The sequence below is a fragment of the Typopeltis vanoorti genome, chromosome 20, assembly GCF_054136105.1.
Source record: "Typopeltis vanoorti isolate ZY-2024b chromosome 20, IOZ_Tvanoo_1.0, whole genome shotgun sequence".
In the NCBI taxonomy this organism is placed as follows: domain Eukaryota; kingdom Metazoa; phylum Arthropoda; class Arachnida; order Uropygi; family Thelyphonidae; genus Typopeltis; species Typopeltis vanoorti.
Genome location: NC_143568.1, coordinates 42,992,835 through 43,010,225, shown reverse-complemented (window position 1 = coordinate 43,010,225; position 17,391 = coordinate 42,992,835). Strand labels below are relative to the sequence as shown.

Below are 17,391 nucleotides of genomic sequence, written 5' to 3'. Positions count from 1 at the left end.
AATGAGGTAATAAAATGAATTAATTCTCCTCCTCTTATCTTTGACAATTTCCTTATCTTCTCAAAAAAACGTGATTTGCACTTTTCATTCCAGATGTTACTTTTCATCTATCCAGTTACTTTGCACAAATCCCTAATCTGGCCAAACTTGGACTGCTGTTCTCACATTTGGAGTGGTGCACCTGAATACATTCTTTAGCCACTCAAATGCCTTCTTTTGATTGGATCTCTTGGTCTTTTTATTGGGCTTAGATACTTCTTGGCTGTATCCTATATTATAACCTTGACTCCTTCCCTTAAGGATATTGACAGAAGAGAGTTAAAATATTTTGGACACATTGAAAGGATTGAAGGAGGAGGACTTCTCAGAACAGTAATAGAAGGTAAAGTTCCTGGAAAAGGAGGAAGGGGTAGACTGTCAATGAGATGGGTGGATGATGTGTGTGGAGTGACTGATCTTCAAAGTTGAAACCTCCAGAAAAGCGTGCAACAGGATCCTATGGCGAGAACTGGTGTGGCACATCAGTGAGCATTGAGTGACCATACAGCATCTGTTGATGTCCAATGAACAGATGGATAAATTGCCATGAAACAACTTCCAATTATTTCCAGTTTTTTGTGTCTTTTTTGCACTACAAGGATGATCTCCATGTCTTTTACTCCTCCTCCTTCCCACAATCTGACTACTGTTTCAATTCTCCCAATCCAAATATCTGCACAGATTGAAGAACAGAAATTATCCTCATAGGAATGAAGGCCTTCATTCCTCATTCCACCCACAATTCCTGGTTACCATCCAAGCTTGATCCTCAAAGTGTGCCATTACAGTTTAAAAAAAAAAAAAATCAGCATACCACAAGTGGCTTAGGACCAAAACTCCAACTGCTCACTCCGCTTATATCACAGTTTGCAACAGCTGTAAAAGAACCATCAACAAATCCCAATCAAAATGGCCAAAAGCAAAAACTTATTTCTAAATGGCAGCTATGCCTTCTGGTCCCTTGTCAAGACCATTGGACTCAATTTTTGTCTACCAATGTTCCCTTACTTTCACATCCAGCTGATACTATAGCCACTTAACCTGCTCTTGGAAGGGAATAGTGACGCCATTAAGTTGACAAGGGTCAACTTACTGGCATCACTATTTTCTTCCGATTCCTGCATTGATAAATAGGGCAAAGCATCCTCCTCCCCCCACTTTACTGATAACTGTTCACTCCATGTCATTCATATTCTTCTGCCAGTAAGAAATCCTTAGAATCTTGAATAACCTGACACATACAAGGCATCTGGATCTGATGGTATCCCATCTGTTGTGTTAAAAACCTGTGCCCAAGAACTAACATATCCTGTAGACTTAAATGCTACCAAAACTCAGTCCTGTCTAATCTGTCACATGAAAAACCTCACATCCCTTCCCCTAACCTTCATAATTTCCCTCCTTGGACTGACTTATATCTCCAACCTCTTCTGGCACAAAATATATCTCAACCATAACTTCTGCAGCTGCCAAAAAACTGTGTACTTTTTTCCATTTAAGACACTAAGATTTCTTAATGTTATTCAAAATTGAGATTTGGTTAATTAATGATTCTTCTCTCATGAATCCACTTCAGTCCCTCTTCCATGGATATTGTTTCTTCCTTATGCTTGTTCTGCAGATACTTCCGACAATGCTGTGCTGAATTGGCTGCTGTCATTCCTCTGCTTTCCTCCAAAATCATAAAAACAAGAGATGCTGCTAACCAGCTCCTATTTACAGTCCAGCTTGAGACTTGCCAAGCCAACCACTCTGCCTCCTGTTTCATTCTATCATTCCGTCATCCCCAAAAGAATATAACCTTCAGCTGTTTAAAAAAAAAAAGAAAAGAAAAGAAATTTAACAGATTACTCCTTTCTTCTTATCCACACATGCCATTAATATGCTATAGGTCTTGCAACCTTTTATGTGTGGGTTACACATACACACTCACAAATCTGCTTATCAACAGTATTATTAATGAATATGAGTCATATAAGAAAAAGTATCTTTTAATAGATCTTGAACATTTTGTTGATGGCAGTTTCATAGTGTCTTTGCCTTACTAGACACCAAAAATAAGGTGGACATAATATGTATATTTATGCTTTTCAATGAGTAGAGTGGTGATATGTTTCTTTACACATTGCATTTAAACACTTTACTGTAACAGTAGGATTTTTTTTGCCAGGCAGTATAAATTTTCATATTTCACTTATTTGAAATTAATGCCAGTTTTCATCTAGGTTGCAGTTTAGTTTTTAAAAAGTTTAATATTTCTCATTGCTTTTCAGTTGCTTGTCCAAAATGCAGAAAGCATATGAGATAACATTTCCTGGAGAGGTACCTATTTTTAAGAAAGGACATTTGGAACCAATAAACCTAAGTGTTGTTCAAAGATCTGGAAATAAAAAGGTATATATTTAGCATTATATACAATGGATTAGTTTTTTTTTTTTTTTTAATCTTTTCATCTAGGTTGCACAATATAAATGTTAGTCTTTTCATTCATGGTTTGAGCTGCTCAGAGCCTGAATCATGCAGCTGCATAGATTATTATTCATTGTTGAGTAGTTGTGAAAGATAAAGGCATTCCTCATCTATCTGATAGTTTGCAATTTAAAATTTCCATTGTTCTCCTAGGATCTAAAATTATATTGCATCTTAGGTTAATATAGTTAGGGTTCTCTGAATTACTGTGGAATTATTAAGACCCCATTTAAAATAGGGTGTACAGGAGGTTGGCATTATGGTACTTTCTAAATGGGTGCAATTGTTTGTGTATATTTTGGAGGTTAGTTTTATGTGTGCATGTATGTATACATGCTTCTCAGCAGATTATCAAGTCTTGTGAATAGACTTGTGAATGCTTTGTGAACAGGATGGTGATTATAATATTATGCTTTTTACAGCATAATATTATAATCACTGATAACAGGGTTTTTTTTTCCTTTTCTTTTTTTGAGGTGCTGAATACAAATATGACAATGAAAATACAAAATTGGCTATGGTTTGTGAGAGATCCACAATAGTTTCTTATATAATAGAGTAATACATACTTATCACATATGCTGGTAAATGTCCGCTTCTACGTCCAACATTGCTTTTTGCCTGTCACTTGTATAGCTACTCAGGATCATCTCTGGCAAGTGTCCAACAGCAGTCAACCAACATGGAAGTGAACCACTTTCCCTGGTATCTTTTCTCCAATGATGGAGAAACAATAACAGGTTAGAATGCAATTTTTATTATTAGTAATAAATTCATTAGTAATAATCAATTTTATGTAATATTTTCTAAACAAGGTACTTAATTGGTTCCCTTAATGACTACATAGTTCATAACCTTTCCAAAATTGGTTTCTAGTAATAATTTTTGTCTTTATCTTCTCTAAGGACAACCTTTTTTTAATTCAACCTGAAAAAAAAAAGTTGCTCATAATTGCTTTTAGCCCATTTCTGTAATCATGATAATGCTTAACTTTTGAAGGTCATGATGATGTAATGCAGTGCCTAAAAAATACTAGGATGAAAATGTTTCTTCTATGTTTCCCTTTACTTTGCTTTTTCCAGTGTAAAATGGATCTTTTTTATGCTGCCTCAGTAGCATGGTATTTTTATTATAAAGTATTAGAGATATGCCCTTTGGTTGGAGAGACCTGGATTTATTTCCATTGGAGAGGATAATTTATAAAAGTTTTTCAAATTAAAGGTGAGCTGGTCTCAGGTTCAAGCAGTAGGTTTTTCTCTTCCAGAATCTCACTTTTCATCATGGAATGATGACATGTTGGAACTGTTTTTCCTAGTTTTGAATCCGCCATCTTGTTGTAAGGTTGTTTGTTCTTAATAAAATCAATTTTGATTACTATTCAAAATATGGGGGAAATTTATATTTATACTGTGCCAGCCTATATTTAGATTAGCTTATGTAAAATAGTAGAATCAATTTTCAATTAATTTAGCAGTCTCATTAATCATATAGACAGAATTTAATATTTTACACTTAAGGCTCCCTCAAGATCCGAACTTTTTATGAACGGTGCAATGAAAAAGAATCAGGCACACACAATATTGAAGTTAATAAAACAAAACATATAATACAAGGTTATATGACAAGTACATAAAATTATAACTCCGAAAATAAGATAATACAATTAACTTAATTAAAAGAAACACACGTATTAACCACAGTGAAAATTATTTAATTGTAAATATTTCATCCTGAGTATCCTAGGACATCATCAGTACAGTAGTTTTAAACAATAATAGGGATAACATACAGTTAGGGTGCATGATTACAATAGAATTTCATTAAACGTGCATAACGTGCTACAGAAGTAAAAAAAAAAAAATAAATAAAAATAATAAAATAAAATTAACACAATTTTGTATGACAATTTCCCATACTTTAGGAATAGTAAGAACGTCGTTGCGGTTTAAGTTTGGTCCGTGTAGTAGGGCTTCAGAACTTTCTTTGTATAAACGTTCTGGCCTCTCTCAACAAGGAATTGAAAATCCAAAACCATAGGATCCATTGGGAAAAGTCTAAACTTTTACATAGATCTTTATACAGGGTGTCCCAAAATTCATGCAAGATTTAAATTTAGCGCCATTTGTGCGGTAAAGTGTTGCCAACGAGAAAAAAAAGACAGCGTGACAGCTGACAGTTCAGGGTTATTAAAAATGAAGCGCTACACGAAAGAACAATGCATTTTCATTGTTGAGCAATATTTTAAAAATAATGAAGGTTTGGCAGCTACAGTTCGCCATTTTTGTACAAAATATGGTGATTTAATTTCATCAACTGTGAAAAGATTAATTAAAAAATTCAAGGAAACTGGATCAATTAGTGATCTTATACACTCTGGCCGTCGTTCAACAGAAAACATCGAAGCAGTTCGTGAGAGTGTTGCTGAGAGTCCAGGAACATTAATTCGGCACTGTGGTCTTGAATTGGGTATTTCGAGAAGCTCTCTACAGCGTATTCTCACAAAGATTTGCATCTGTATGCTTACAAAGTTCAATTGACTCAAGAACTGAAGCCTACTGACCACACACAGCGAAGAGAGCTTGTTGAATGGATTATGGAACAACAACAAGTGAATGCTTATTTTTCAAATAAAATCATCTTCAGTGATGAGGCTCATTTTCATCTTTATGGCTTCGTTAATCGACAGAATTGTCGCATTTGGGGTTCAGAAAATCCACAAATGATTGTTGAGAAACAAATGCATCCACAACGTGTCACTGTTTGGTGCGGATTTTGGGCTGGAGGCATCATCGGTCCATTCTTCTTCGAAAATGCGGCTGGTAAGGCAAAAACAGTTAATGGTGCTCGCTATCGCGACATGATAATCCAGTTTTTTGTGCCTAAATTGCAAGATATGGATGTGGACGACATGTGGTTTCAACAAGACGGTGCCACATGCCATACAGCCCAAGAAACAATTCAATTACTACATGAGTCATTTCCTGCTCATGTAATTTCTCGTTTTGGTGATCAGAATTGGCCGCCCAGATCATGTGACTTAACGCCATTGGGGTTTTTTGAAGTCTAAGGTTTATGCCAACAAGCCCACGACCACCCATGCCTTGAAGGAGGAAATTGAGCGCTGTATCAACAAAATCCAGCCACATTTATGCAAAAAGGTCATGGAAAATTTCAACAAAAGAGTGCGTATGTGCCAGCAAAGCCGTGGAGGCCATTTACCCGATATGCTATTCCATGCATAACCCTATACTGTATACTTTATGAATCAATAAGAAATTATAATTTTTAATTAAAAACCTGTGTTTTCTATCAAAATTACTTCTTGCATGAATTTTGGGACACCCTGTATAAACATGAACGTTTATACAATGAAAGTTCTGAAGCCCTACTACACAGACCAAACTTAAACCGCAACGACGTTCTTACTATTCCTAAAGTATGGGAAATTGTCATACAAAATTGTGTTAAATAATTTTTTTTTTTTTTTTTTTTTTTTTTTTTTTTTTTTTACTTCTGTAGCACGTTATGCACTTTTAATGAAATTCTATTGTAATCATGTGCCCTAACTGTATGTTATCCCTATTATTGTTTAAAACTACTGTACTGATGATGTCCTAGGATACTTAGGATGAAATATTTACAATTAAATAATTTTCACTGTGGTTAATACATGTGTTTCTTTTAATTATGATCGCACCACAGGTTTCGTTATTTAAAAAAAAACAATTAACTTAGTTCTTCAGGTCAGAACATTCACATAGAATCAAACATCATATCTTCAGATACTAAATTCATAGTTCTCCTAATAATAAAAATTGTTTTTACAGTTCAAAACTTCAAAATTTCTTGGTAAATAAATTTACTAGTATCACTCAGTTGCATTTTATAATTTTGCACTTATTGAATTATTAATGGCAGCAGTCATTAATTCAAGGGGAATTACTTTTAAGCTTCTGACTTGGCTAAACTCAGCAAAACACCACAGTAAATGTTAGGATATTCGAGACGGAGCTATCACTTAAATCTTCGCACTGGAATAAAATAAAGTAGGACTGTTCTTACGGGGATTAATCCTTAGCACATCAGATTCAATGTGAGCACATTTCAAAACTATATTCACTTATTACTCCGAAGCAACACTATTCAAAAGAATTCTTCACGGAGATAACTGAATTATTATTTATCGCTCTGCTCAAATCTTGACGGACTTGCTATAAGACAGAATAATTATTCCATGTTTACTACTGCATAACAAATTGAGATTTGCATAATCCTTCTTCAAAGTGACAAAGGAATAAGTAGCAATTCTAGAACTTATAGGAATTATTCTGGATTGCCTATTAACCTTCCTGTCTTTTGTTAATCCTATTAAGGCACTAAAATTCCTATTACTGTTACCGCTGACTTTACTCTCAGCCACCTATAAGTTTTCTCCTCATCTTCGTAGTGTTCTGAATGTCCTGCCCTTGAGTGTCCTTCTTTACTTTCACCCCCGTTTATATACATTCCTTCTTTCCGCCTAAACTTGTTCACTCATCCAACTCATATTAATTCCTTACTTCCAATTACCACAGCTCACACGTTCTATTTTATTTCTGTCTCCATGGCAACGATCAAAACAAAATGTAAACATAAGCATTACATAAGATTATACCTTTACACTCAGTAATGAAATATAATAATAAAAAATATTACAATTACTTAATTTTTCCTTCACAATTATAATAAATAAAACATATGTTACAGTTCACATAAGGCAAAAGTTACATACATAGAATATCTTATAATATTATTGAAGGACCAAGTAATAAAATAAATGGCATTCACTACAGTCCTTCCATTATCATGACATATCTTAAAATTATATAATAACTGATATTTTTCAAGGAAAATACATGAATAATAAATCTTAAGTAAAAGACTAACAAATAATATATAACAAGTCTTGCTTAGGATATGGTAGATTATGTTAAATGTGAATGAAGAATAAAAACATACAAAATAATTTCATTCACAGTTTAACACATGCAATTTAAGTTATGTAACTGACAGACATACTTTTTATATTGATCCCACACACAGAGGCCAAAGGACCTTTTACATTAATGCTGTGTAGTGTGCAGATGAGATCAAGAAAAGGGTTTTTGACATTTTTTCTGAAGTGTTACATGTTGTAGTTTGGAAATATTTTGTGAGGAAGGATGCTCTGTAGGACAGAAATAGATGGAATAAAGGAGGAAGAGGAGAATCAGGTATGGTGTGTTTGCAATGCTCTTGACAGGATTGAGAATTTTTAGAAAGGTTTTGTGTACATCACATGCGAGCCATATTCTAAGGATTTTGGGATTTGTATGAAGTTTATGTATGAAAAATATCATCTTGAGTGGATGAGAATGCTTAGTTTTTTAGATGCTGAGGAAGCAATTGATGTGAAGTGTTTATGCCAGGAGGGCTGGAAATAAATGTTAGTTCAAGCAAAGAATCTGATCCTATATGGTAATTTGTTTCATTAAGGGTAAGTGTAGGTTAGCTGAGAGATCCCTTTTATGAGAAAAAAAGCAAGCCTGCATTTTGATGGCATTGAAGGTGACCAGATTGTCTTCACCCTATTGAAGAATGGTATGGATAGTTTGGTATGAAGTATTGCATGGTTTGTCAAGTAAGTAGGATGAATGGAGAGTATTATCATCAGGAAAGCTGTGAATAAAATTCATGGGCATTTATGTATAATACAAAGAGTATGAGGCACTCTTGCATTCATGGTGAAACTTGAAGAGAGAGGGCATCCACCATGACATTCAGTGAATGACCAGAGTAATTAGGTAGCCAGCTTTCTAGCTGGCTACCTAATTACAGAAAGTGGCAGTTAGGCCATCCTTGTTCTATTTGCTTAGCAGGCCTTGATGCCAAACATGATTAAAGCTCTGGAATTGTCAAGAACAGCATAAATAATTAGAGAATTATTTATAATTATATTTTTGTGAGGTGTGTGTCTTAAAATATTGATAGTATCAAATTGGCCAAAAATGAATACATATGGATATAACTTACTTACCACTTATGTTGTTGACATCGGCAGAGCAGTTATAAAACAAACTAATTCCTTAATGTGTAGTTTCAGATGAATAGAAAAGAAAATATGACAGGAAAAGTGTAGATAATAATATTTTAGTAAAGTATTTAGAAGATATTTACTCTAGAAAAAGGCACGTGTTGATAACCATATTGCCAAGCATAGTATGAAGAACCTAGATGTAAATGACACAATCCATATGATGTGTCATGCAATGTTTGTTTTGACTAGAAACAGAAAATGTTAGAAAATAATAGCAGGGGAGCTGAGAAAGAGAACATATCATAGGAAGAACTTACAGGAATCTGTTTCAGTTGATGGAGTGAAGTTTGGTAATTTCTGCTGTCGTTGGTGATTGGAACAGAAGAAACTAATCTGTATACTTCCATTATGATTTTGATTAGAAGCAGTGTTTGTATATTCTCAACTACAGGAAGGTAGGATATTTTGTTTCTTCACTTAAATTTTCCTGTTTCATGTTGAAAGTGGAATGGATGGCTACAAATAATTTTTGAATTTATTTGAATTTTAAATTTGGAGGGGGGGGGGGGGGGCAGATAGGTATTTATATAAAAAATGCAACCAGAAAATATATGTAAAGTAATTTGACGCTCTCTTTAAATAAAAGCATCAATGTAGAGAAAGCATGAAGTTACTTTTCATATATTTTCTAGTTGTGGTTTTTTCGTAATGTTCATAGATATCCCCCATGTTAAAAATTCAGAAACGAATTTCACACTTTCTAATAGCATATTTTGATAATTCTAAATCTTTCAGTTCAATTTTCATCTAAATACCTATCCCTATTCCCCTTATAAAAAAAAAAAAAAATACAAAACTAATCGCATGCTTAACATTTTACATGTAACTGAACAGCATAGTAATCGCATCATTGTGCAATAACACCTGAGTGGAGGAAGACAAACTATCCATAAGATTGTGGCTATTGAACACATAAAAGATTTCAGTTTTCAGAGTGCATTATATTTACAAAAACAAACACTGAGTGCCAGGTTAGAACAGGTGAATTCATTTAACTACCTAGGATGTATGATCACTTATGAAAATGAAAAAGATATAAACATAAAAATTGCAAAATATTTAAAAATAACAGGAGTTATTAACTCTATATTTAAACCAAACCTAGTTCAAAAACAAACCAGGCTAAAAGTATACAATACATTAGCCCTACCAGTCTTAATGTATGGAAGCGAAATCTGGACAATAAAACAAAAAGACAAACAAAGATTAACAACAGCAGAAATGAAGTTTATGAGAAAAACTGCAAAGTATACCCTATTTGATCACAAAAGAAACGAAGATATTATGAAAGAATTAAGCCAAGAATCGGTAATTGAAAAAATTAAAAAATATAAACATAGATGGATGGAACACGTTCAAAGAATGAAAACAGAAAGATTACCAAAACAAGCCTTAAAGTACAAGCCATTAGGAAAAAGAAAACCAGGACGTCCTCGTAAACGATTCAACGATGACTTCTAAGGCCAGAACAGGCCATACTAGGCCTAAATCCTTGCTACGTATGATGATGAACACTGAGTGCCAAAGAACGTTGTGGGTCTTTCATAGTTCAGAGGTAAGGAATTACAATCTTGAAATTTCGTTTTGCACTATGAAGTGTGTAGAAAGGGTTAATTCATCTAACTGTTCACATACTGAGAACATCTTTAATATATGTTGGATTCATGTGAAACATTCAGAGGAAGCTAGTTAATCATTCTCAGCTAAAAATGGTATGGTTTTTTCTCCTGCAAACTGGCCAGTGAATACATACATACATTTAACAAATTTAATTCAGTTATTGTTATTACTTTTTTTTATGCTCCACCTATGGATGGATATAAACCTGCTGTACACTGTACTGTGGGTGGACAAGGGTTATATTGATTCAGAAGTCCCGATTTTGAGATCAAACATGGAACTTCTTTAAATTGATTCTAAATGGTATCATAGATATCTTAGGTCAGTATATTAAATATAGTGACTGGTTGACATACATCACCTAAGTGGTCTTGGGTGTAAGGGTATATCTAGATTAAATCAGAATCAAGTAAGCATCATTTTCTCATAATGTCTTTGAATATTCTGCATTTTTGGGTTCTCTTTGGTTTTGCTGTTTGCTGATATAAAAATGGCCACAAACACTAAGGATACTTCATTTCATCATAACACGAATTGTTTTTAGTTTATTCTTTGCAATGTGAAGAACGTGAAAGCAATATAGCTGTTTCCCATGATAATGGAAGTGCTATAGTCAAAACACTGATGTTGCTGCTATGGCTGATTACAGTAAAAGTAGAAATAATGGCCACTGTCATCAATCATCGCATCTTCCTAAAGGATCCAACCTTGCTTACTAGATCCTAAAAATCCAGTAAACAGAATTTCAGAAAAGTTGCCAGAACATGAGAAAAGTTTTTCCCATGAGGAAATGTCATGTTTGTGCAAGAAAATCTATATTTTGTCTTCATGTCAGTGATAGACTGTATAAAATTCCCTGTTTTTAATTATTCCACACAAGGAAATTATACAAGAATGGAAAACACTTCAAAGATTAAGTAATTAATAAAGAGTATTTCATTTGAAATATGATTTTTTTTTTTTTTTATTAGTTATGAAATTTTTATACAGTACATTCACTAAAATGCTATTTTTCTTTGAATCTGGCTGACCTGCAGTGGTATTTCTTTAGGGTAAATACCAAATTGTAAAAGTGTCAAATATATCTTAGGTCATTAGTCATGATTCCAGCAATAGCACTATTCCTTGTTAATTTATAAGATTTTTTACATGTTAAGTATAATTTATGGGCATAATAAATTATTTTGTGCTATATTTCTAAACTTTCATACAGTTCATTATGCTGATTTATTTGCTTTTAATCAAAAGAACTATATTTTGTAATAGGTGACTCTTATTCATAACTTGGAAACATATGGAATTGATCCTGTTAAATTTGCTCATGAAGTTCAATTAGGAGTTGCTGCAAGTACTACTGTATGTCAAATACCAAATGGAAAAGGAATGCAAGCTTCAGTTCAGGGCAATCAGCTGAAATATTTAAGTAGACTTCTTCTTGGTAAGTCTACAAGCATGGTTGTTAATATTTTATCATGGTCATATCACACCAGAATGAAATTATGTTCTGTCCTCCATTTTCTCCGAAGTTTAACAGTAACTGCATTTGCAGTCATATACAAGGGTGGTCTGAAAAGTTCTCGGCCTAACAATGAAAAAACGAATTTATACTTTCTAAATTATTTTTATTTTTCAACATAATCTCCCTTGAGACTAATACATTTATTCCAGCAATGCTCCAGCACCATTATCCCGTGGTTCTCAGGAAGATCTGCAAAATACACCTCTACAGCTGCAATCACCTCTTGATTCGAAGAAAAACACTGACCAGTGAGGAAGATTTTAGTTTTGGCAAAAGATAGAAGTCAGTGGGAGCCAAATCTGGGGAATAGGGTGTTGATGTTCCAACAATTCATAGTGCAGATTCCTTAATTTTCCCATCACTAAAACACTTTTGTGGGCAGATGCATTGTCCTGATGACAGAGGATGTTGTTCTTCTGCAAACCGGGTCTTTTCTGACGAATTTTTTCGTCTGGTCTGGTTAAAAGATCGGAATAATATTCCCCAGTGGCCATGACCTTTCCTGCTGATGAAACTGTCTTCTTTGGTGCTGAACAGCTGGCTTCTGTCCATTGTTTTGACTGCTGTTTGGATTCTGGTGTGTAATGGTGAATCCAAGTCTCATTCATAGTAATAAATCGATGCACAAAATCAGTTTTATTCTTGTTAAAACACTCCAATCACTGTTCAGAGATTTTCATGCGAGTGCGTTTTTGATCTGCTGTGCGCAACTGCGGCACCCATCTTGCACAAAGCTTTTTCATTTGCAATTCTTCATGCAAAATATATCCTACATATTCTTTTGAGATACCTATAGTCTCATCAATTTCACGCACTTTGACTTGCCAGTCATCCAATACTATATCGTGCACTTGATCAATGATTTTTGGTGTTGTTACACTTTTTGGACGTCCTTCACCTGTGGATCATCTTCAAGGCTGGTACAGCCATGTTTAAACTCGGCAGCCCATTTCTTAATTGTCGAAAACGAAGGAGAAAAATGCCCATAAACTTTTATGAACTTCGAATGAATTTCTTTTGGCATTAAACCTTCTTTTACAAAGAATTTTATAACTGCACGATACTCAATTTTATCCATTTCAAGGGATAAAGACAACACTTTTGCTTCAAGGCAGCTGTATAAAATAAACTACTTGATAGAATAACTTACAATTTCAAATGGATGCTTATGACAGATGTACCAACTTAGGAAGAAAAAAAAAAAAATCTTGCCAATAGTGTTCTATCTATGGTCGAGGCCGAGAAATTTCCAGACCACCCTCTTATAAGTATGTGTGTGAGTGTGGCCTTCCTAAAATACATAAAACTAGTTATCCGTTATGCTCAATAATTGATTGCATAGGATTGCCTATTTATTATTTGGCAAAATATCTTTCAAGACCTACATAACATTATTGGAAAAAAACACCTATTATATCCAAAATAGCTTTAACTATAAAGAAAAAAAATAGATCATCTTCAAGAGTGAAATGATGGTTTCTGATGTAGTTTCACTGTTTACAAAAATACCATTTCATGAAACTTTTCAGCTTTTACAAGTAGTTTTCCCTGATGATATTGTCAAATTATTCAAGTTTACTATCAATACTGGTTATTTTATTTTGCATATTGTGCCAAATCATTTTCTGAAATAAATTATTTCCGATGATTGAGGGTACTGTGATGGATAGTCCTATATCCTCCTTTGGCTGATTATTTTATGGAGCATTTAGAGGATCAGATTTCTAACACCATTTTTCCTTGACCTCGCATTTGACTATGGTTTGTGGATGATATCTTTGCAATCTGATCTCACTCTGAAACAGAACTACTCAATTTCTGGATAAAATTAATTCCTTATACCCCTTGTATCAAGTTCACTACTGAACATAAAAACAACAGTCTTCCCTTTCTGGATACTTTAATACATCGTAACTTTGCTGGCAATATTAAATTTTTGGTTAACAGGAAAATATATCCATCCATTTTTACATCATCATCTTACAAAAATATGTATTATCAAAAGCCTCATACACTGAGCTCACATAATTTGTTCTTCTGAGTCTCTTTTATTAGAAGAATTAAATAAAATGACATTTACTCTATTATTTAATGGATACAGTAAAACTTTGACAGAAAATATTTGATATTGGCATCTCTTCCAGATTTCAGTCGGATGTTAAAAGGATTGGCATACCCTACTTAAAGGAATATCTGAACAAACAGCAAGGATCCTTCACAGATATGATTTGTATGCCACCTTCAAACCAGCTCTGAGGTTGCCATCTTCTTACCACCTATTAAAGATACATTATCACCCCTTGCCTGGTGTTTATCAAATACTCTGTTCATGTCATCTTTGGACAGACTGGCCACTATTACTACTATTAGAAACCAAGAACATCAAGATTATATAAGATTTTTGGAATCTGAAGGTTCATCAGCCCCTTTCTTCTCATGCCATCAACACTACAGCATTTACTGGAACCATACCAAAATGGTACACTACAGTAGATTTCAATTTGAGCATCTGTTTTTCGAATTGTGTGAAGCCCAGTGCCACCATCCTAATTTTAATCAGACAGACTGTATGTCTCTCTCTAAGTTTTGGGAAGTGATTGCTGTTAATTATTAATTTTTTTCATTAATTACATATCTCTGAACTCTAATAGTGTTTTCTCCTCCTGTACATCTGCAACCAAGACACATGATATACATATGCCATGTGACTTGTTCTTGTATTCAGAATTTAAATGTTGTTACTGGTTCTTCTGCCTTTTCCTGAATGAAGCTCATGACATACTGGACAAAATATATAGGAGTAATAAATTCTATTTAGTTTTCTCTTACATGTGTGAAACTATTATTAAATATATAGTATGTCTAACATGCATCTCTTTTAAACATCTAGTAACGTGTGTGTATATGTACAGTATGTGTGTGTGTGAATACACGTTTTTTTTTTTTTTTGGGGGGGGGGAACAGTATGCGGTGGTTTGGCATACCGGCAACCCTTATTAACAGTGATACGTGGATGTGATATCATTTTAATTTTCAGCTTTTCCTGCCAACATAAAATGTATACCAGCTCCTGTGGTTTTTCAAATCAAGCACTGTGTGTTGTGTGTGTAGTTTTAAAAAAGTAGTATTTTTTATTCGTTACATTTGCTTTATACTGATAATTTTTTTTTGTTTATTTTGCAGAGAAATACATGATACCGAGAAAGTATATAAATGGATTAGAAACAGCTAAAAGGAAATCGACAAAAAAACCTTAATAGGAATTGCGATACTTTTTCATGTATGACAAATTAGTTAAAAAAAAAAAAAAATTCAGTCATTCTAAGTTTGGTGACTGAAAGATGGTTAAGTTAAATTAAAATATAAGCTACTTTTTTAAGTTAAATTAAAATATAAGCTACTTTTTAGAGTAGTACTTTTGATGAAAGTACTGCCCTAAAAATAATATAGCAATACTGATCATTAAAAACAATGTCATGATTAAGCAAAAATTTTGAAACCAATGGAAACTGATTCTAGTTTTGATTTCAGACAACTAATTTTTATACTGAAGTTTTAATTTCATCTTGTGGAACATCTGTATTTCTAGGCAAGAACAATAAAACATGTTATTGATTGAATAAATATATTCATCAACAGAGTGTATTCTGGCAGTTCAGTTCACTAAATAGCAGAAAATGTTACACAAGACATCTGCAAGCTATAATGTTACTCTCTTCAAAGATATCATTAACTGACTTATGCAAAATATTAATGTCTTATGGTTAGATATTGTGCTGTCATTTTGCACATGCAGCAAGGTTTCATAATGATTTACATCAAACAAGTAGTGAAGTTGTCACCAGTAATCCCACCTGTTTGGTGGAAATTTTATTTACTCAATATATGCACACTGGTAACAAAATGATGTATTATAATGATGACATAGAATGCTATATAATAAATGATTACACTTGGATTTTATTCGCTACTGTCACAAAAGTGAAAGTTCAAAAAAATTTTCTGTAGAAAATTGTAAATTACTTGCAGATCACATCATAATTCATACTGTGACAAAATTGTTTATTGGTTGAAGGCTGCTTATTCTTAACTTAATCTAATAAGCACAAAGTCATATTAAAGAGTAGTGGTGCCGTGACAATAAATGTGAAAAGAAGTGTCACCTTAGATGGAAGTGAAGGTTCACTGTATACAGGAAGGCCTCATTTTACATTTCCTCTATTTATGAAGATTCAAATTAACAAACATTTAAAAACCAACATAAGAAAACAAAAGCATAAATGTGGTATGTTGGTAATGTTCATGATTGTCTTTTGTTTAATATTTTTTGGCATTGTGGGCAGAGATTATAAAATTGTGTTTTGGTCCACCATGAACCATCTTGTAAAGACTGCTAAAAAGTGAAAGTTTTACTAATATTAGTATATAAACGATAAATTAAAAAAATGTAGAACTGATTCTATGCTTTTTTTTTTTCCTCAGCTAAAAAAAAAAAAGCAGAAAATCGCTTTCCATTGGCATAAAAATGCAAATGATTTAACAGATTGAATTAGGTGAACATTATTCTGATGTGTGAAAAGTATTAAAGTTGACACAGTCTGCAGTTTCAACATTAGTACAAAGCAGATAAAAATGAAGCGTTCACATGCAGGAATTATTAATGCTAAGTGTCAGGAACGTGATATTCAAGGAGTAATGTAACAGAAAAATTATTAGTGTTGTGGATTGACAGTATGAATCATAATAACACTCCTGTAACTCAAGCAGTAATCAAGGATAAGGTGAAGTCCTTGTTTAGTGAAATAAATGGAAAAGTCATTCATAATGAAGGAACTTATCTCATTTGAATACATTATAATTTTATTTTCAAACTCCATCAGTTCCTTTCTTACAGCCAATTTCACCTTAACAAGTTGCAATGACTCGGGGGCATCACATTCCTCCAATTTATAATCGCTACAAACACAACTTGTTAGGTGGCACGATGCCCCTTGCCCAAAGAAGAGTTTTAATAGCATGGCTGAAATACTTACTTGGTTTGAAGAGTACGTCCTGAAGTTTACATGGGTAAGTTACAAGTGTTCTATGTGTGACCCTTTTGTAACACAACAAATATCAATGCGCTAGTCCAGTTCTTCCCAAACACTTCTCAGCGTGTCCATGTGAACAGTCGCAGCAGCTACTGTGATGCGTTGTTTAAGATCGTCCACACTTGTAGGGAGGGGAGGAACAAAAACTCTGTCCTTTATGTACCCTCATAAGAAGTAGTCACAGGGTGTTAAATCCAGATTTCTTGGTGGCCAACATGTAAGAGCCATGTTCTGGGTGAACGTCCAATCCAATGCCGAGACAAATTTTCATCCAGGTAATTTCTAACTTCAAGGTGCGAGTGCGGCAGAGTGCCATCTTGGACAAATATGAAATTTTCATTGTCTTCTTGTAGTTGAGGCATCAGCCACTCACGTAACATCTCTAGGTAAGTTATTCCATGCGCTGTTTTTTCCTGAAAAAGAATGGTCCATATGCCATTTTTATGGGATACAGCACAAAAAACGTTCACTTTGGGTGAATCCCTCACAAGCTCCACTAGAGCTCTTGGGTTTTCAGTTCCCCATATACGAACATTGTG

General features: G+C 33.7%; 1 protein-coding gene across 2 annotated transcripts in view; it reads left to right on the top strand.

The window, feature by feature from the left end:
• Window positions 1–15,405, top strand: part of eIF2D (eukaryotic translation initiation factor 2D) — a 98,130-nt gene extending 82,725 nt beyond the window's left edge. The window contains exons 5-7 of one of the 2 annotated variants that reach the window (XM_090409817.1): window positions 2,313–2,433; window positions 11,510–11,681; window positions 14,946–15,405. In XM_090409817.1, the coding sequence (XP_090265943.1) occupies window positions 2,313–2,433; window positions 11,510–11,681; window positions 14,946–15,019 (367 nt within the window). In that variant the 3' untranslated portion in view covers window positions 15,020–15,405. Of the gene's footprint in view, window positions 1–2,312; window positions 2,434–11,509; window positions 11,682–13,906; window positions 14,591–14,945 lie in introns of those variants that run through there. The other variant, XM_090409818.1, reaches the window with a different exon arrangement.
• Window positions 15,406–17,391: the final 1,986 nt, after the last annotated feature.